We start from the raw sequence: 20,893 nt of genomic DNA on the forward strand, positions 1-20,893 counted from the left end.
AACTCTAGGAAATGGAAATAAGAGCGTTTTTTTTTTTTTTGGTGTGTTTTCTTGTGGTCTTGTTTGTTCATTTATCTGTCTTTGGGAGGGGAAGGAGGGCACAGAAATGGAGGGGCAAAGGGTGAACAAACACAGCAGTGGTACTCTCCTATGTATTTCTCAATCAAGGGAAGTGGACAGTCGCAGTCAGCCAGCAAACTCAGTATTTCAGGAACTCCCCAAATAGGCAAAGATTAGGGAGGCGGGGTCTGAGAGCCAAAAAGGTGGCAGCTGGGAAGAAAGAAAAGCTGTTCCAGGCACTACCTTAGACTGATATATAAACCTGGGGTGACCTGGCGTGCCAGCAGAGTGTAGGGGCTTGCCGCATCCCCATAGGCCCTGGGAACTCAGAGAACAGGTTGTTGACCATGGACAGCCATACAAAGAAAAGGGAGAAACACTATTTGTAGATCACAGATCAGGTGCAGCTGGGCTGAGAGCCTGAGAGCAAACAGGGGAGGGAAAGCTTCCTGGCAGGACTGGGAGGGTCTGTGCCCATAAGGGTCTGGGCGTGGTTGTACTGTTTGCTCCTCCAAGTTTCTGTTTGACCAGGAATGAGTCATGTGAGTTCTACGGAGCAGCCCTGCACCACTCTTCTTACCCACCCTTGAACACTGGAGGGACGGCCAGAGGAGTGAGCGTACACTGTGACAACAGAGGATGCAATGATTGAACCCTAGTGCAGGGATTTGGGGGGAAGTCAACACCCCTCTCTGGTCTCGATATCCTCATCAACAAAATGGGACACCAGTGCTTCCTGTGGAATAATTGTAAGAAGGAAATAAGACAAATCCTGCACAATGCCTGCTATTGGGGAGGCTTTTAATGACTATTTCTTCTTTTCCTTTGCCATCACAGCTACTCTGGAGTCTATAGGTAGGAGGATCACTGTTTGAAATCAGCTATGGGCTGACTTGAGCCCCTGCCTAAAAAATAACTAAAGCCTCACCAGAGACACAGGAATAAAGTTACTGACTGTAAATTGAAATCCCTGAAATTTGAAACTGAGAGCCAAAATAAGATTTCCCGCTTTTAAAGTTTATGTTTATGTTGGGGGAGATAGGGAGATGGTAGGAGGGGTAACAATGATCAAAATGTATTGTGCTGTCAGATGGCAGTGATTCATGTCTATAATCCTATCTGAGGATTGCAGTTTAAAGCCAGCTTAAATAGGAAGGTCCATGAGACTCTTATCTCCAATTAGCCAGCAAAAGGCCAGAAGTAGAAGCCTTGGCTCTGAATTCAATCCCTAGTACAATCACTCACACAAAAAAAGAGAAAGACAGAGAGAGAAAGAGAGCAAAAGAGGAAGAAAAAGAGAGATAAAGAAAGAGAAGAAAGGAACTGAGGAAGGAAGAAGAAAGAAAGGAAAGAGAAAGAAAAGAAAGAAAAAGGAAGGAAGGAGAGAAAGAGGGAAGGAAAGAAAGAAAGAGAGAGAGAAAGAGAGAAAGAGAAAGAGAAGGACAGAGAAAGGAAGAAAGGAAATAAAGGAGAGAGAGAAAGAAAGAAAAATAACCACTCTAGAAGCTTCAGTTTCTTCCCCTGGAAATGCTCAATAGGACACAACCCCCTGCTGGGTATTTACTAAAAGAAAGTCTCACAATGATGATGAATATCCTTCCTTCCTTCCTCTTTCTTTCTTTCTTTCCTTCTTTCTTTCTTTCTCTTTCTCTTTCTCTTTCTTTCTTTCTTTCTCTCTTTCTTTCTTTCTTTTCTTTCTTTCTTTCTTTTTCCTTTCTTTCTTTCTTTCTTTCTTTCTTTCTTTCTTTCTTTCTTTCTTTCTTTCTTTCTTTCTTTCTTTCTTTCTTTCTTTCTTTTTCTTTTTTTCTTTCTGTACAGAACTTGAGAGCCATCCAAAGAATCAGACTCAGTCTCTAAGACTCCATGAGAAGATACAATTCTATCTTTGCTAATTACCAGTTGACAAATACAGCTGGCCTTTACTTCTCTGATTGGGAGCTCCCATGTTCTTTCTGCTTTTAGTTGGCTTTTTAAAAAAATCACTAATTCTGGAGGTCACACAGTAGAGCTGCCCATTATCAGTGTCCCACTAGTGTTGCCATGGGCACCTCTGATGACCAATGGGTTGTGAGGATGGGAACAGTTGCTAGGTTACCTTTCAGGGACTGGAAGTCTGTTTTTGTTGAGACTCTGACTCTCATGTGGGCCTGCACAGGTGTCTACTGGATGACCTTTTGACCTCAGGAAGCTGAAAACTATCCTCAGATCATACTTAGCCTGCACTTTGTGAATATGAGTCCCTTGAAGAGCAGGAAGAGGGACCACACATGCTCAGGCCAATGGTTATGTCACTTCCAGTCATCATTCCCCATTCCTTAACTCATCTTGCTGCTTATTTGTGTGTGTGTGTGTGTGTGTGTGTTAGTCTTGGGGTTTGAAGTTAGGGCCTGGAAGCTGTCCCTGGGCTTTTGTGCTCAAGGCTACTGCTCTGCCACCTGAGCCACAGCGCCACTCCTGGTTTTAGAGTGGTTAATTGGAGATAAGATTCTCAGAGGGGGAGCCGGACGCCAGTGGCTCACGCCTGTAATCCTAGCTACTCAGGAGGATGAGATCTGAGGATCGTGGTTCAAAGCCAGCCCAGGCAGGAAAGACCGTGAGACTCCTATCTCCAATAAACCACTAGAAAACCCGAAGTGGCGCTGTAGCTCAAGTGGTAAAGCACTCGCCTTGAGCTGAAGAGCTGAGGGACAGCGCCCAGGCCCAGAGTTCAAGCCCCATGACCGACAAAAAAAAAAAAAGAGTCTCAGAGGAGGCTGAGAAGGTGGCTCAGTGGTAGAGCACTTGCCTTGCATGCCTGAGGGCCTGGGTTCAATTCTCCAGCACCACATAAGCAAAAAGAAAAAAAGCCGGAAGTGGCGCTGTGGCTCAAGTGGTAGAGTGCTGGCCTTGAGCTGAAGAGCTGAAAGACAGCGCCCAGGCCCAGAGTTCAAACACCACAAGTGACCAAAAAAAAAAAAAAGAAGAGTCTCAGAGGGACTTTTTGGGCTGGGAAGGTGGCTCAGTGGTAGAGCACTTGCCTTGCATGCATGAGGCCCTGGGTTCGATTCCTCAGCACCACATAAGCAAAAAGAAAAATGCCGGAAGTGGCGCTGTGGCTCAAGTGGTAGAGTGCTAGCCTTGGGCTGAAGAGTTGAGGGACAGCGCCCAGGCCCAGAGTTCAGGCCCCACAACCGGACCCCCCCAAAAAAAAGATTTTAGAATGTGGCTTTTCTAACAGAGGCTGCCTGAGCCAAAGATGATGGGGGGGGAGAGGGGGGAACGGGTTGAAGAGGATTGCTTTTCCTTGCTCTTTTTTCACAGAGTTCTATCCAGATAGCTCCCTCCTGACTCAGGCCTCCAAGACCTCCAAGACTTTCATTTAACTCGTTTTTATTCTCAATATCTCACTTCAGAAAGGCCCTCATGGCCCTGCCTGCCCACTGATATATTCACCAATATATTCACCATTATCTGTACATTCATCAGTACCTAACTATATCCATAGGCCCTTAATATTCACTTGGGAGGCTTTTGTTTGTTTGTTGTTGTTTTGTAATTACAGTCTGTGTGCGTCCTTACTAACAGAGAACCCCAGGAGGTCAGCCCTTGTCTCCTGGCTCTTGGCTCTTTTCCCAGTTCCTGGATCCAAGATTTACACACAGGAAGCTCACAAGAATGTTCTTCATCTCTCAAGAGAGAATGGTGCCCAGACATAGTGATGCATGCCTGTAAACCTAGCACTCAAGGGGCTGAGGAAGTGGGCTGGGAAGGTGGCTCAGTGGTAGAGTGCTTGTCTAGCATGCATGAGGCCCTGGGTTCAATTCCTCAGTACCACATAAACAGAAAAAGCCAGAAGTGGTGCTATGGCTCAAGTGGTAGAGCGCTAGCCTTGAGCTGAAAAGCTGAGGGACAGTGCTCAGGCCCAGAGTTCAGGCCCCATGACTGACTAAAAAAAAAAAAAAAGAAAGAAAGAAAGAAAAGAAGCAAGCAAGCAAGCAAGAAAGAAAGGAGGCTGAGGAAAGAGGATTGCTAGATTGAGGCTACACAGCAAGACACTGTCAAAAGAAAGAAAGAGGTCAGGTGCCAGTAGTGGCTCATGCCTTCGATCCTAGCTACTTAGGAGGCTGAGATCAGAGAATCTCTGAATCTGAGTGAGCACAGAGACAAATTTGAGAGTCTTAACCAGTACAAAACTGGAACTGGAGGTGTGGCTCAAGAGGCAGAGGGCCAGCCATGAGCATAAAAATCAAGCAAGAGAGAGGTCTTGAGTTCAATTTCCAGTATTGGCGCAGGCACAGACACATGAAGAGAGAGAGAGAGAGAGAGAGAGAGAGAGAGAGAAGCAATACTTGCTACCAGCATTGTTCTGAAGATAAATTGGACTAAAACTCTCCAAACTGCTTGGCACAAAGTCAGGCCAGTTTGGTTCAGGCTTGGAACATTCCTTAAATACTATTCCTCCAGCAGTAGCAACAAAGGGAGGGAGAATCCCCCTCTGCAGGGCTCACAAAGGGAGCCTTGTGTGAGGGGTGGGTGGGATGGGGGGAGCCAGTGATGGGGGGGGAGCAGCAAGGCCCAGGGCTGCCAGGTCTGGGCTGGGCATTCTGCCATAGGAAGCCTTCTGAGCACCCTTTCATCCAGGTCCCAGCTGCCATTTGACTGGCTGGCCCAATGCCCAGCTGCCTGGAGAGCAGAGGGGCTGGTGGTTTTGTCTCAGGAAGAACAAAGAAGGGGGTGGGCATGCTCAGGAGTCAGGGGAAGCAGCTTGCTCTTGGAAGCAGGCCAAGGGGAAATAAGATACAGTCATAGACAACATCAAGGGGCTCTCCGAATTCTTTTGTTGCCAAAGTAGCAAGCCAGACAGGTTCACAAGTACTTTCTCAGATACCCCAGCCTCCACCATATTACAGGTGGAGAGCTGGCCCCCAAGGCAGGGATTGGCCCAAGGTGAGTCGTGAATAAATGGCTCAGCCAGAGCAGAAACCTGGATCTTTTGTCTGCTCATGCTCAGTTTGAAAGAGGTCCAAGAGCCTAACGTGTTCAGCTATTAAAAAAAAAAAAAGATGAGGTGCCAATTCCCCTGAAGGGCAAATGTATGAATGGATGCAAAAAGGAAGAAAGTCATCTGAATTGGGTTCTGAGGGTTGTACTGGAGTTTTCTAAGCAGAGCAGGGAAGGGCATAAACACAAGGAACAGTATGAACAATGGCTACAATGCATGAGAAAGCAGGTTGTACTGGGATTGAGGAAGAAGGAGGAAATGGAGCTAAAGTGTCAAGTTGTGTGTTTTCCCACCATCCTTTGGAGCATCCAGCCTTTCTTTCTTTCTTTCTTTCTTTCTTTCTTTCTTTCTTTCTTTCTTTCTTTCTTTCTTTCTTTCTTTCTTTCTTTCTTTCTTTCTTTCTTCTTTGCAGGGGTGGGGGGTCGGGGGAGATCTTTAGACCTCTGCTGACTCATCCTGAGGCAGTATAAATCATAAAATACGTAGAAATAGATAGATTAGAAAATGAGACATGATAAATAACAGCCAGGAAATAGATTAGAAATAGATTAACACATGAAGTGTGGCAAAGAGCAGCCAGGAATTCAGAAACAAATACTGTATTTAGAAAAATACAAGCATTATCTTTGTTTTAAGCCATACACTCTTTCATAAGCTGCAGTGTTACTACAAGGAAAAGGAAAAGAGCAAGAACAGCTTTCTCCATCTGCCCTGGCCTGCTGGACCAAAATAATTAGTGTGCTCTGAAAACTGAGCAAAGACATCCTAAAGAAAAATGTATATGCTGGAAAGGCAAATACTTAGGAAAAGGATTCCTTCCTACTTATCTCAAGGGTCATCTGTCTTGAAAAATGGCAGAATGTATCCTTTCTTCGAAGGGATGCCCAAACATAATGATTAAAGTTTAACTAGCAGGTCAGTCTTAGAGACCCTAAGTCCAAGAGTGATTACATGTGCCAGGTGTGAGAACAAAGAAAAACACTTTAACTTTAAATCAGAGCCTGCCTTTATCACAGAGAGCCCTGATACCAAAGAGCTTGTGTGTCTCCCTTTGGGCATCCACACCTTGGGGTTCTGCCTTTCTGCTTGCCTGTTTGTCTTCTTGCTTGCTTATTCAATAAAGCTCTGCCAAGTTTTCTTACCATTGTGATTGTCCAGAAATTCTTATTCTATGATTGAAGTAAAGGACCTGGGAATAGACACCCTAAATGGAAGGCTCTTACTTCCAGAGGGAAACTTCACAAACCTTCACCTAGAATCAGGCTCAATCTTGGCCCATGCAACTGGTCAATCCAATAGGAGAAATCAGATTGTGCAAAGCATAGTGGGCACTCGTGCCCTGGAGAACCCATGGGAGCTCCTCACCCACATAGCAGGCAAAGAAGCCAGCTTTGAGGATATCCTAGGCCCTGCCCCATGGCCTGGGTCCTTTGGTTCAAGGCACATATTTTGCCCAGTGCGGTGGATTGGAATGGTTTGTGTGTACTCCCTAAAGCTTGTGTGTTGATGTTTAAAGGAGGGGGCCTTTTAAGAAGTCCTAGTGGGAGGTGATGCTGGCCCCTCCCTGGTCTCACTCTGACTTCTAGTCTCAAAATGTGATCTCTCTGTCTCTCACATGTTCCCAACATCTGCATAATCTAGTCAAGGTGGTCTTTACCTGATCTTGAACTTGTAGCCTCCAAAACTGTGAGTAAATAAATCTCTTTTCTTTTTAAAGTACACAGCCTCAGGAATTGAGTTATTGTAACAGAAAATGAACTAATACACGCAGATACAAAACAATGCTGCATGGACAAAGAGAAAAAAAGGTTGTTTGTTTTTTTTTTCAGGATTAGTGTTTAAAGTCAGGGTTTCATGCTTGCTAGCCAGTTACTCTTCTACTGTGCCATACTGCCAATCCTTTTTTCGTGCTGGATATATATTTACTTAGCTGGTACCAAAGTTTTAACTCAGGACCTTGCCCTTGCTTGGCTTACTTGCTCAGCTGGAACTCTCTCACTTGAGCCATGCCTCCTGCTTTTTGCTGATTATTTTGGAGATAAGAGTCTCTGAGTTTTCGGGCTGGAAAGGTGGCTCAGTGGTAGAGCGCTTGCCTTGCATGCCTGAGGCCCTGGGTTCGATTCCTCAGCATCACATAAGCAAAAAGAAAAAAGCTGGAAGTGGCACTGTGGCTCAAGTGGTAGAGCGCTAGCCTTGAGCTGAAGAGCTGAGGGACAGCGCCCAGGCCCAGAGTTCAGGCACCACGACAAGACCCCCCCCCCCCAAAAAAAAATATTAAAAGAGTCTCTGAGTTTTCTACCTGAGATGGGATTTCAAGCAGAGATCCTCCAGGTCTCAGCCTCCTAAGTAGCTAGGATTAAATATGTGGGCCACGGGTACCTGGCTTTTGTGCTGGTAATTTTGCGATAGGATCTCATATTCTGCTTGGGTGCACACCTGGACCAGGATCTGCCTATTTTAGGCTCTTCATAATTGCTGGGATGATAGGCACACATAACAATGATATCTTGAAGACTTAAAAAAAAAAAAAAACCTGAGCGGGCCCAGAACCACAATTCTCCCAATCTGTCAGGTGTGCACTATTGCACTCAGCTATGGGTTGAGAAGGGGATCTCATGAACTTTTCTGCCCATGTTGGCCTAAACTTTGATCTCCCCATACTCAGCCTCCCAAATACCTATGATTGCAGTTGTAAGCCACTGGAGCCTGGTTAGAGATGACTTTTGAGTGAGAAAGAGTTCAAATGTGACTTTGCAAATTACCAGCTGTGGCCTTTGAAACATTCATTTAACTTCTCCAAGCCTCAGTTTCCTCATCTGTAAGTAGTTGTATGTGGAAGGTATAGAGAGTTTGCACTCACTGCCACTACTTAGTGCAGGGTCATTTTTCTTTTATTTCCTTCCTTCGCTTTGTACAACTTACCCTTCTTTGGGAAGACCCTCCTCCGAGGCTTGGCTCAAACAAACCTCTTCTTCCTTCAAGACTCAGCTTACATACCATCTTGTCCATGAAGCCTTCCCAGGTTTCTCAAATTGAAAAGCTGACTTCCTTCTGCTTGTCTTATGGAGTTCTTTTTTTCTCTCTTATACTGTTTCATATTCACTGCAGCTAATGACATAATGTGTAAAGTATTAACAAAACTTTCTTAGCCGAACACTGGTGGCTCATGCCTGTAATCCTAGCTACTAAAGAGGCTGAGATCTGAGGATTGTGGTTCAAAGTCAGCCCCGGCAGGGAAGTCCATGAAACTTTTTTTTTTGAGGGGGGGGGGTTGTTTTGTTGGTTGTGGGCCTGAACTCTAGGCCTGGGCATTGTCCCTCAGGCTCTTCAGCTCAAGGCTAGTGCTCTACCACTTGAGCACCACTGCCAGCTTTTTCTGCTTATGTGGTGCTGAGGAATTGAACCCAGGGCTTCATGCATGCAAGGCAAGCACTCTACCACTGAGCCACCTTCCCAGCCTCCATGAGACTCCTATCTCCAATAAGCCACTCAGAAAACCAGAAGTGGAGCTGTGGCTCAAATAGTAGAGTGCTTGCCTTGAGCTGAAGAGCTGAAGAACAGCACCCAGGCCCAGAGTTCAAGCCCCACAATGACAAAAAATAAAAAAAGTAAGAAAGAAAGAAAAAGATAATATTCTTGAGCAAAGGGAAGAAATGACATTGTCCAAAAAAAAAGGACTATTGCTAGGTACCAGTGGCTCACACCAGTAATCCTAGCTAATCAGGAGGCTGAGATCTGAGGATTGTGGTTCAAAGCCAGCCCAGGCAGAAAAGTCCCTGTGAGACTCTTATTTCCAATTAACCACTCAAGGCCGGAAGTAGAGCTGTGGCTCAAAGTGATAGAGTGGTAGCCATGAGCAAAAAGAGCTCAAGGACAGTGCCAGGCCCTGAGTTCAAGCCCCACAACTACCCCAACAATGAAAGAAAGAAAGAAGAGAGAAAGAAAGAAAGAAAGAAAGAAAGAAAGAGAGAGAAAGAAAGAAAGAGCAAGAGAGAAGAGAGAAGAAAAATATACTTTTTAACCTTACCTATGTAACTATAACCCTCTGTACATCACCTTTATAATACTAATTTAAAAATTTATAAAAAGAAAACAATCTCCATTTCTTCTACTACACTGCTGAACTATGAATGTTAACAGCTAATATTTGTCATTTTCACCTTTATATGCTATCATAAACAGATACAACTTAAAGAGGCATTTTGTTATGCTTCTCTAGTGGATATCTGTTATAATTAACATAACACATACATTTATTTATTTATTTATTTGTTGGTCGAGGGACTTGAACTCTCGCCCTGGGCACTGTCCCTGAGCTCTTCAGCTCAAGGCTAGTGCTCTACCTACCACTTGAGCCACAGTGCCACTTTTGGCTTTCGGTTGTTAACTAGAGATAAGAGTCTCATGGACTTTCCTGCCCCGGCTGGCTTTGAACAGTGATCCTCAGATCTTAGCTTCCTTAGTAGCTAGGATTGCAGGCATGAACCACTACACCCGGCTTCATATTTATTTATTTTTTTATTTTCTTTTTCTTTTTCTTTTGGGTCCGGTCGTGGGGCCTGAACTCTGGGCCTGGGCGCTGTCCCTCAGCTCTTTAGCTCAAGGCTAGTGCTCTACCACTTGAGCCACAGCGCCACTTCCGGCTTTTTTCTTTTTGCTTATGTGGTGCTGAGGAATCGAACCCAGGGCCTTGAGCATGCAAGGCAAGCGCTCTACCACTGAGCCACCTTCCCAGCCCCATATTTATTTATTTTTGAGGCTAGGTCTTACTATGTAGCCCAGACTGCTCTGAACTCTTGACATCCTGTCTCATTTTGAGAACTGGGATTACAGGCATGTACCACCACACTGGGCTTCCCGCCCCCCCATGTGTGTGTATTGGGGTGGGAAGCTGCTGGCTTTAGAACTCAAGGCCTTATCCTAGCTAGGCAAATGTTCTACTATTAAGCTATACTACCAGTCCTGGTTACTCAGTTTTAACTACACCCTTTTTTATTTATTTAAGCACATTAAATGCATTTGCATTCTACATTGTATACCATCAGTATCTGAGATGCTTGTGCATCTGTTTCTGTTGACTCTTGCTCATAGTGAGGAAACTTTGCCTTGTTTCCTTTTGTGGTTCGTGACCTTAGACTGTGAGATGACATTGGCTTTTCTAAGCTTGGGTTTCATTGTCTTTCTTCTTTTTCTTCTTTTCTCCTTCTCTTCTTTTTTAGGTATTGAATTCAGACCTTGTACATGTTAGGCAAATGTTCTACAACCTCAGCTACTCTACCCTCGCCCCCTCCCCATTTGCTCTAATTTCTCTTTTGAGACAGTCTTGATGGTTTCTTTGCCTTGGTTGGTCTTGAACTCTCAATCCTTTTGCCACTGATTTCCAAGTACTGAGTATTACATGTATGAACCATCATACCTGACTCACTCTCCATCCTCCCATCCTCCCATCCTCCCTCCTTTCCTTTCTTCCCTTTTGTGGTGCTAGGGTTCCACCTTGCTAGGCAAGTGCTCTACCACTGAGCTACCATTTTTTTTTTTTTTTTTGGTTGGTCATGGGGCTTGAACTCTGGGCCTGGACGCTGTCCCTCAGCTCTTCAGCTCAGGGCAAGCGCTCTACCACTTGAGCTACAGCGCCACTTCCTTCTTTCTTTTCTTTTCTTCTCACTTTCTTTCTTTCCTTCTTTCTTCCTTCCTTCCTTCCTTCCTTTCTTTTTTTTTTTGGGGGGGGGGTCTGGTCGTGGGGCCTGAACTCTGGGCCTGGGCGCTGTCCCTCAGCTCTTCAGCTCAAGGCTAGCGCTCTACCACTTGAGCCACAGCGCCACTTCCGGCTTTTTTCCTTTTGCTTATGTGGTGCTGAGGAATCGAACCCAGGGCCTCATGCATGCAAAGCAAGCGCTCTACCACTGAGCCACCTTCCCAGCCCCTCCTTCTTTCTTTTTCTTTTTTTCTTTTTTTGGTTGGTAGGTCGTGGGGCTTGAACTCTGGGCCTGGGCACTGTCCTCAGCTCTTCAGCTCAAGGTGAGTGCTGTACTGCTTAAGCCACAGCACCACTTCCGGTTTTCTAGTGGTTTATTGGAGATGAGAGTCTCATGGACTTTCCTGCCTGGGCTGGCTTTGAACTGCGATCCTCAGATCTCAGCCTCCGGAGTAGCTAGGCTTACAGGCATGAGCCACCGGTGCCTGGCTCAGGTTTTATTTTCTTTGTCTAGCATTGCTGGCCCTGCCAACTCAAGTCAATTTAAATTAAAGCCCTCATTGTTGTCATTGCTGGAATACTGAGTCCTAGATCTCTTTGTTTCTTTTTTTATGCTAGTTCTGGGGCTTGAATCCAGGGCCAAGGCCCTGTCCCTTAGTTTTTTGGTTCAAGGTTCAAGGTTCACAATTCCACTTCTGCTTTTTGGCTTTGCTTTAGATTTTTTTTTTGGGGGGGGGGGAGTTGGAGATAAGAGTCTCTTGGATTTCTTTACCCAGACTGGCCTTGAACCACAATGAGCCACTAGTGACCAGCTTGTTTTTTTTTTTTTTTTTTAATTATGTCAAATTTTTTTACTTTTGTTTTTTAGCAATTTTTGATTTACAAAGAAATTGGGAAGATTGTACAGAGAGTTGTCATATTCCCTACCATATCAGTACATTATTATTAACTGAAGTCAATAGCTAATTAATATTTCCTGTTGTACAATGTCTGTTTTCTTTTCCAGGATCCTATCTAGGACACTACATTACTTCTACTCTTCAAGTTTCTGTAGACTACTCAAGGCTATGACCTTACCTTCAATTCCCCATTTTTGATGGCCTTGTTTCTGGAGTAATGGTTTCTTTCTTACCAGAGTAAGATTTTAATGACGTTTATGTAGTTGTACAAGGGTGCTTCCATTCACCAAAGGAGTTTATGTGTGTAGTGTATCTTGATCAGTGTCACCCCTTCAACATTCAGGTATAGATTTTTGAAATAAAGACTTTTTTTTTTTTGAGATAAGGCTTTGTTGTGCCCAAACTGGTTATCTTCCTGCCTCAGCTGCCAGAGCAGCTGGAATTACAGGCATGCATAACCACACCCAGCTTGTAAAGATATTAGTTTTATTACAAGCTCTCAAATGTACATAGTTAACAGCCTTCACACCTGTTCATGTTGATCTCAGTCACTTGGGCTGAATAGTATTTGTGTGTGTGTGTGTGTGTGTGTGTGTGTGTGTGTAGAAACTGGGGTTTGAATTCAGGGCCTGGGCACTGTCCTTTTAGCTTTTTTGCTCAAGGCTTGCACTCTGCCACTTGAGCCACAGCTCTACTTCCGGGTTTTTTGCTGGTTAATTGGAGATAAGAGCCTCAAGGACTTTGCCCAGGCTGGCTTCAAATCATAGTCCTCAGATCTCAGCCTCCTGAGTAGCTAGGATTACAGACATGAGCCACAGAGAGCCCAGTTTGTCAGTTTCTAAATTAGAGTTCATCAGTTTCTCTACTGCAACCTTACTTCTCTTTTTCCTTTTCATTTGGTGCGTTCCAAAGAAATCGCTAAGCACAGCCCACATCAAGCACTTATTGATTTGTTCACTTACTGTTGAGACCAATTCTCAGTATTTAGTTCAGGCTGGTCTCCGATTCGTGATTCCCTATCCTGGGCCTCTCAGTACTGGGATTACAGGATAAATACTGGGCGAACTTGGTACTCCCCCCGAAAAACTTCTCTGAGGTGGATCAAGCCTACGTTGGGCTTCCTATCTTCTGGAGGCTGGCTTTGAGGTATAGAAAGTCTCTGATGGTTAATGTTGTCTTTCCTTATTTTGACAATCAAAAGCCAGAGAGGCAGAGCGGGGCAGTGCCTGGCCTAGGGTCTCCCCGCAAACCCCGCCCCGCCCAGGTCAGTGCCTGGGGTTGGCCCAGGGGCAGGAAGGCAGGTACATTTCCGCTCGCTGCCTGGCCTTGAGCTCCCTCCAGGTGGCAGGGCTGGCAGGTGGAGCCGCTCCCAGGATGAGCCTGACCCCAGCGCCCCGCAGCAAGCCGCCCAGCCCGCAGCCCCGGAGCCCGAGGCCGGGCCCGCACACCGTGAGTGCGCGCTGCCCTGCCCCACGCTGCCTGCGCTCCTCGCTTTCATCTGCGCGCGCTCCGGGCGCTGCTCCCGGCGCGCTCTTCCCTCCGCCGCCTGGGCTGGGGGCCCATTTTGTCTTCACCGACCCTCCTGCTTGCACGGCTCTGCTCCCCTCCCCTCGATCTCCAGTCGGCTCTGTGCAAACTCTTAATTTGCTCTTTTTCTTACTTGGCTGCCTTTGGCTCCTCCTTCTCCTCTTGGCCTGTTTAGTTCCTACGTGTCTGTCTGTCCTCTCTCTCTACCTGACTTGGTATTGTCCAGGGCTCTATCTCAGCCTGTTCCTTTTTCCTGCCCGCACTGAGAGAAGCCAATCCAACCAGCCTGGCCAAACTACGATCCCATCATTCCCTTTCCAGCCCGCTCTTGCCCACAGTGGACCCGAGTCCTGGTTACCCCCCTCCCATGGTTGGGGTGAGTAGAGTTGGGGATGTCACCAGACCCACTGGGTTCACATCTGGTGAATGCAAAGCCAATAAGCACAGCCAGGAGGAAAAGGAGTAGTAGATAGATTTATCTGCCGCAGGTGAACGGAACACTGAAGTTATCTGCAGAGCAATTCTCTCCCTCAACAAAAGATCCATGACGTTTTTATTTAGGGAGCCCATGCTATTCATATAAGAAAACAGGTGTTAAGGAAGGGCACATTTTTGAGCATGCTCAGTTTAAAGTCATAGCTCATAGGTCTAAAAGGATGAATGGAGAATACATTTTTGGGCATGTTTAGTTCAGTATTCTAATGAGCCAATTTATTCCAATTACCAAAAAGAATGAGTCAGAGGGCCTAATTAACTCTGGTGGGCTTCTCACAACTTCATGCAGAATTTTAGCTTAAAAAACAATTTTTTTTTTCTGGTCTGTCATGGGGCTTGAACTCAGGGATTGGGTGTTATCCCCTGAGCTCTTTTGCTCAAGGCTAGTGCTCTACCACTTTGAGCCATAGTCCCACTTCCAGTTTCTGGTGGTTAACTGAAGAGTCTCACAGGGACTTTCTTGCCTGGGCTGGCTTTGAACCATGATCCTCAGATCTCAGCCTCCTGAGTAGCCAGGATTACAGGTGTGAGTCACCAGCACCCAGATTTTTTTCTTTTTTTTTTCGTGGCACCTGAACTCTGGGCGCTGTCCCTCAGCTCTTCAGCTCGAGTACTGGTCTACCACTTGAGCCACAGTGCTACTTCTGGCTTCTTCTGCATATATGGTGCTGAGGAATTGAACTCAGGGCCTCATGAAAACACTCTAGAGCCACCTTCCCAGACCAAGATTTATTTATTTATTTATTTTAGAACAACTCTGCCAGTTGCTGGTAGCTCACCCCTGTAATCCTGGCTACTGAGGAGGTTGAGATCTGAGGATTATGGTTCAAAGCCTGCCCAGGCAGACAAATCCAAGAGACTTTTATCTGGTTAATCACTGAAAGGCTTGGAAGTAAGCTATGGTTCAAGTAATAGAGCACCAACTGTGAGGGAGAAAACATAAGTGTGGTACTAAGTTAAAGCTCCAGTACTGGTAAACAAACAGATAAGGACATGTGGGCTTTGGGCAGAATGGGAGCATGGAGAACACACTGGTTCTTTTAAAGTTGCCAGCTATATGGAGGCGACCTCAGGGTTAACCAACCAGTCCTACCAAGGGGCTGTGAACCAACCAGTCCTACCAAGGGGCTGTGAAGTTTGTGAGAGATGGAAGGAGTCATAGGTTTCAGGCTTGTTTTTCTCAGCTGTATTATTTGGCTGCTGTCAGGATGCATCTTCTCCTCTGCTTTCTCCCCTTCATCCAGCCAATCTGTCCCCTGGGAGAAGCTGTTGTCATGGCAACTCAGCCCTCTCCCCCCCCCCCCCCCCCCTTTCCCTAGCAGTTTGGTTGCATTTGTCCCTTTTCATTTCAGTGCAGCACTTTAATGGTAGCAGTAGAGCCCACAGACCAGTTGAGAATGGGGTCATACCTACATCATCAGCCTAGATAACACTCCAAAGCCCTGCTGCCATCGCTTACCTTGCAATGACTTGTGGTAGATCTCCAGATCAGAAGTCCAACCTTCCCAGTACCACTGAACATATTTTTATTATTTTTCCTGCAGCAGCAGCCATCACATCCCCTAGGAAACCTGACAACTTTCAACACATCCATAGAGACAGCCAACATGTCCTACCCTTGAATCTTCCTTTGCAACACCCACATATGTAAGCCACCCATTGTTTCTGCTCCTCTGTGAGCTCTTAGAAGGCAGAGGTGTCCTTACATTTTCCATAGTGAATAAGCCAGGAAGGAAATAAAAAGGTAATTTGTAAAATGGCCAACCTTTGGAGGTCAAGGGATCTGAGTTCAAATTCAGACGTTATCCCTTTATTTTTTTTATTTTTATTTTTTAGATGTTATCCCTTTAATTGCTGGTTGGTCTTGGATAACTTTCTTCACCTTCTTCAGCTTTCGTTTCCTCATTGATAAATGGGCCTTGCATGCATTTTACTAGGCATGTGATGAGGATCAACTTAAGTGCACTTAAGATACTGTGCACAGTTATTAGACTGGATGAGCGGGGTGTGTGCCCCACTCTGGGTGTGTGACCCATCTCTGGGTCCCAGGAACCTGACACACTGTACAAAGTAAGCACATCCATATTTTATACAACGAGTGAGTGGAAGTTTGTAAGAATGATGACAGAGATCACTTCATGTGTAATAATCTTCCTATGATCTGATGTTTCTTTGCAGTGCTAGACATTGAACCACGGCTTTAAATATGTGTGGCAGCACTTAACATTTTTGTTGTGGTGGTGGTGGTGGTTAGTTGTTTTTTATTTGGTTAATTGGGGATAAAAGTCTTGTGGACTGGTGCTGGGAAGTTGGCTCAGTGGTAGAGCGCTTGCCTTGCATGCATGAGGCCCTGGGTTCGATTCCTCAGCACCACATAAGCAAAAAGAAAAAAGCCAGAAGTGGCGCTGTGGCTCAAGTGGTAGAGCGCTAGCTTTGAGCTGAAGAGCTGAGGGACAGCGCCCAGGCCCAGAGTTCAGGCCCCACGACCGGACCCCCCCCCCCCCCCAAAAAAAAAAGTCTTGTGGACTTTTCTGCCCCATCTGGCTTCCAACTGCAATCCTCAGATCTCAGCTTCCTGAGCAGCTAGGATTAAAGATGTAATCCCAGCTCTGGACAGATCTTGAATCAAACTGAAACCTCTTTTTTTTTTTTTTCTCCTTAAAATGCCCACATTATGGAGCTGTGTAGCTCAAACCGAATCCTTTTGAGATGAGATACGAATCATGGAGGTGGCACTATTGGTTCACCCTGATGTTTGTCCCTGTCTCCTCCCCCACCCCCCCCCCCCCCCCCCCCCCCCACTGCTCTCCCCAGATATCCACTGTTGTGGAGCTGAATGTTGGAGGGCAGTTCTACACCACCACCATGAGCACCCTGAGAAGAGTCCCGGGCTCAAAGCTGGCGGAGATGTTTTCCAGCTCAGCCAAGGTGTACTTAGATGCGGAAGGGCGCTTCTTTATCGATCGTCCCGGCACCTACTTCAGTCCCATCCTAGACTACCTGCGCACGGGGCACATGCCCACGGAAAACATCCTGGAGGTGTACCACGAGGCTCAGTTCTATGAGATCCAGCCTCTGGTCAAGCTCCTGGAGGACACGCCGCAGATCTTCGGGGAGCAGGTGGCTCGGAAACAGTTCTTGCTGCGAGTGCCGGGCTACGGGGAGAACCTGGAGGTGCTGCTGCGCCTGGCGCGCGCCGAGGCCGTGGGCATGCGCACCTCGCGCGTGGTGGTGTGCGTGGTGCGCACGGACGAGGAGGCGGCCCAGTGTGGGGACGCCCTGAATAACTTAGAGGCCAAGAAGATACCGGTTGTTAGGTTTGGGCCCTGGAATGTGGGCCCCGACATTGAAGACCTCCTGTACTGTGTGGAGAAGGACATTAAGGCGCAGGGGTACCAGGTATATAGCCAAAAGTACTTCCTAGAGAAAGCATCCTGGACTAAGCTCCAGGGATGTTTCCGTATGTTCACTTTCACCTGGTGGTGAACCCGGGTGTGTGGGGGGGGGGGCGGGCACAAGTGTCTTTGTTAGGGGCTCTAGTGGGACTTGGGGAAGTCAAAAAGTTGCCATCAAAATCCATTTTTTCTTTTATTTCAAAAATAAAACATCTTCCAAGGTTGATTTACAGCCTTGTCCTCAAATGTTTACTCCTTTCCTTCAGGACTTTCAGCTCACTGTAACTGACCCCACTCTGCTTTCCTAGCAAGCCTCAGCTGCTCCTTCTTCAAAACCTCGGGTCCATTATTAGACCTCCTCCCCTCCCCTGCCCTCCCCTCCCCTCCCCTGCCCTCCCCTCCCTTCTTCCTTCTCCTTTTCTATCCTCCTCCCTCCTCTCCCTCCTTTTCTCTCCTCCTGTACTGGGGCTTGACTTCAAAGCCTGGGAGCTATCCCTGAGTTTTTTGTACTCAAGGATAGTGCTTTGTAAGCCACCAGTGCCAGGCTATTATCAAATAGCTTAAAACAAACAAACAACAATAAACCCAACAGGATGCTTAAGCCTGGTGTTAGCGGCTCATGCCTTTAATTCTAGCTACTCAGGAGACTGAGATCTAAGAATCAAGGTTCAAAGCCAGCCTAGACAGGAAAGTCGGTGAGACTTATTGCCAATTAACCACTTAAGAGCTAGAAGTGGAGTGTGGCTCAAGTGGTAGAATGCTAGTCGAGCAAAAAAAGCTCAGGGACAGTGTCTAGGCCTGAGTTCAAGCTCTAGCTCTGGCGCGCGCGCGCGCATACACACACAAGATGTCTGGGTTACATTCCTAGAGAGTCTAATTTAACTGCTTTGGCATGTGGCTTGACCCTGAGGCTTTAAGAATTCCACTAGGTATTTCTAAAATTCATCCAAGCCCTGCTCAAGTGTTCTATTTAGCATTCTCTCTTAGTCTATAACATTCCCTTTCCTTTTCCCTTAATTTTGATCCAAAATCATTTGAGACATTAATTCTGTGTTTACTTGACCTAAGGATTTTTTTTTTTTTGGTCCATCGTGGGGCCTGAACTCTGGGCCTGGGCACTGTCCCTCAGCTCTTCAGCTCAAGGCTAGTGCTCTACCACTTGAGCCACAGTGCCACTTCTGGCTCTTTCTGCTTATGTGCTGCTGAGGAATTGAACCCAGGGCCTCATGCATGCAATGCAAGCACTCTACCACTGAACCACCTTCCCAGCCCTGACCTAAGGATTTTTCAGATTCCTTGTGCCATCAATGTCTTTTCCAGTGGCTTTTAGGAGTCATTAGGATTGATGGTGTTACACTGGTAGTATAAATCCTTGCTGTCCCAGCCACCCCCCTCTCTCTTACCCACATCATCACCCTGCTCCAAGCTAATCAGAACTCTGGATCATGGCTCAAATTGTTGTTGAATATTTTAGGCTATAATTTTCCTAGGGTCTATGGGGAACTACAATCAATAGATTTTATTGGTGGAAATTTTATTTCTTTTTCACTCTGCCAGGTCATGATGGATACTTCATGACAGATGCTCCATGCTAATACCAGATGTAATAATTGTCAACACTTAATGCTTGAGGAATAGATAGATAGATAGATAGATAGATAGATAGATAGATAAGTTCCCAACTAGCTACTACATGTGACTATTATCTGAGCAGAACTTTGGTATGTCTTGAAGGGGTCTTGTACTGAGCAATTAGTGTTATAGCTACCTCCTTGACCAGATTTGCAGGGCTGTCTCTACGCCTGGGAACTATGATGCTTTCCAGTCTAGCTATCTCTCATCAGGGAAAGTAAGTATTGCAAAGTCCTCTCTTACATTGACCTTGGACTTGGCAATATAAATTGTTTACCAAGGGAATATCAACCAATATGGGTTAAGTGAAGACTTGATAATCATTTTGTAAATGAGGATTGTTCTCTTAGAATAGTTCTACGGTTCTCAAAGATAGCCAGGTTAGCAGAGTGTGCAAGTACACACTGGTAAGTCCCAGCTATGCACACTGAGGTGGGAGGAGCATTTGAGCCCAGGAATGAGAGTAGGCTAGGGAACATAGTGAGACCCTGTGTGGTATGTGAAAGAGAGGGGGGAGGGGTGAAAGGAAGAACCAAAGAATGAAAGGACGGAAGGGAAAGGAAGGAAGGAAAGGAAGAAGGAAGGAAGGAAGGAAGGAAGGAGGAAGGAAGGAAGGAAGACAGGAAAGGAAGGAAGGAAGACAGGAAAGGAGGGAGGGCGGGAAGGAGGGAGGGAAGGAAGGAAGGAAGGAAGGAAGGAAGGAAGGAAGGAAGGAAGGAAGGAAGGAAGGAAGGAAGAAGGAAGGAAAGGAAGAAGACAGGCAAGCAGGCACGCTCTTTCTTTGGATAGGTTATGAGAAGGGGATCTGAGGAAGCCACCTTGGACTAGCCAATCCAGCTGAATTAAATGATACCATGACTGGCCACCTGAATCCAATCCAATTACAGAATTATGAATAAATAACTATGTCTTAAACCTCTGTGTTTTGGAGTGGTTTGTTATTCAGTAATAGATGACTAATATACATCATTCCAGGAAACTTTCCCAGGAGTCCCACTCTATGACATGTGTTTACATTCTTTTCACCAGATGGCCACACCTTTTGTATATTTGTGCTCTCTAGCACAAATGTGTACACATTACAAATCCCTAACATATTTTCATTCCTTGAGAAAAAGAAAATAGCAGATTGGAATTTCTGTATAAGGCAGAAGTCCCAGTATATGGAACTTATATATATGGCAAAAATTGCTTATTACATCACCAATATCTTCTTCTTTCTTTCTTTCTTTTTTTGCCAGTCCCAGGGCTTAAACTTGAGGCCTTGGCCCTGTCCCTGAGCTTCATTTGCTCAAGTCTAATGTTCTACCACTTAAGCAACAGTGCCATTTCCAGCTTTTTCTGTTTATGTGGTACTGAGGAATCGAACTCAGGGCTTCTTGCATGCTAGGCAAGCACTCTACCACTAAGCCACATTCCCACATTCCCAGCCCCTATGTTTTTTTTTTTTTTTTTTTAAACTCATGATCATAAGGAGAGACAATATTTGTTTATTGTTATCATTTGAATTTCCAGAGCCCCATGAAGACCCCAAGTGATAAAGTCTTGGTCCCAAGCTTGACCCTGTTAGTAGACAGTGTACAGCTTTAGGGGTGGGGCTTAAAGAGGAAGGTCATTAAGAGTATGTCCTCAAAAGGAGCTGTGCAACCCAAGTCTATTCTTTTTTTTGGGGGGGGGGTCCGGTCATGCAGCCTGAACTCTGGGCCTGGACACTGTCCCTCAGCTCTTCAACTCAAGGCTAGCACTCTACCACTTGAGCCACAGCGCCACTTCCGGCTTTTTTTCTTTTTGCTTATGTGGTGCTGAGGAATTGAACCCAGGGCCTCATGCATGCAAGGCAAGCGCTCTACCACTGAGCCACCTTCCCAGCCCCCAAGTCTATTCTTTCTCTCTTTCTTCCCCACCATGGAGTAAGCAGTTTTTCTGTTTTACACATGCCTGTCGAGAATTGGTGCTTCACCCAAGCAATGGAGTCATGTATTGAAACCTCTAAAACTGTAAGCCAGAATAAACCTTTTCCCTTTATAAGTTGATTAGCTAAAGTATGTTATATTAATGGAAAGAGGACTAAGGCACGTATATATTAAGAAGCTATTGGGGTTAGGAGTGTGGCTTCGGTGGTAGAGTGCCAGCCATTGAGCAAAAGCATCCGTAATGAGTTCTGAGTTTGTCTTAGACAAAAAGGAGAAGAAGAAGAAAAAGAAGAAGA

The 20,893-nt window shown here is 45.9% G+C and overlaps 1 protein-coding gene across 2 annotated transcripts; it reads left to right on the forward strand.

Annotated features, from left to right (window-relative positions):
• The first annotated feature begins 12,963 nt into the window (after positions 1–12,963).
• Kctd14 (potassium channel tetramerization domain containing 14) lies at positions 12,964–17,157 on the forward strand. Of its 2 annotated transcripts, none has more exons than XM_042689944.1 (2): positions 12,964–13,084; positions 16,472–17,157. In XM_042689944.1, the coding sequence occupies exons 1-2, from the start codon at positions 13,010–13,012 to the stop codon at positions 17,141–17,143; spliced, it is 747 nt and encodes a 248-aa protein (XP_042545878.1). In that variant the 5' UTR covers positions 12,964–13,009; the 3' UTR covers positions 17,144–17,157. The 2 variants fall into 2 exon arrangements, with proteins under 2 accessions (XP_042545878.1, XP_042545888.1); XM_042689954.1 differs by lacking the exon at positions 12,964–13,084 and adding an exon at positions 13,518–13,538.
• The last annotated feature ends 3,736 nt before the right edge of the window (positions 17,158–20,893 follow it).

This window comes from Dipodomys spectabilis, unplaced genomic scaffold, assembly GCF_019054845.1.
Source record: "Dipodomys spectabilis isolate Male_0828 unplaced genomic scaffold, ASM1905484v1 ptg000003l, whole genome shotgun sequence".
Taxonomy (NCBI): Eukaryota; Metazoa; Chordata; class Mammalia; order Rodentia; family Heteromyidae; genus Dipodomys; species Dipodomys spectabilis.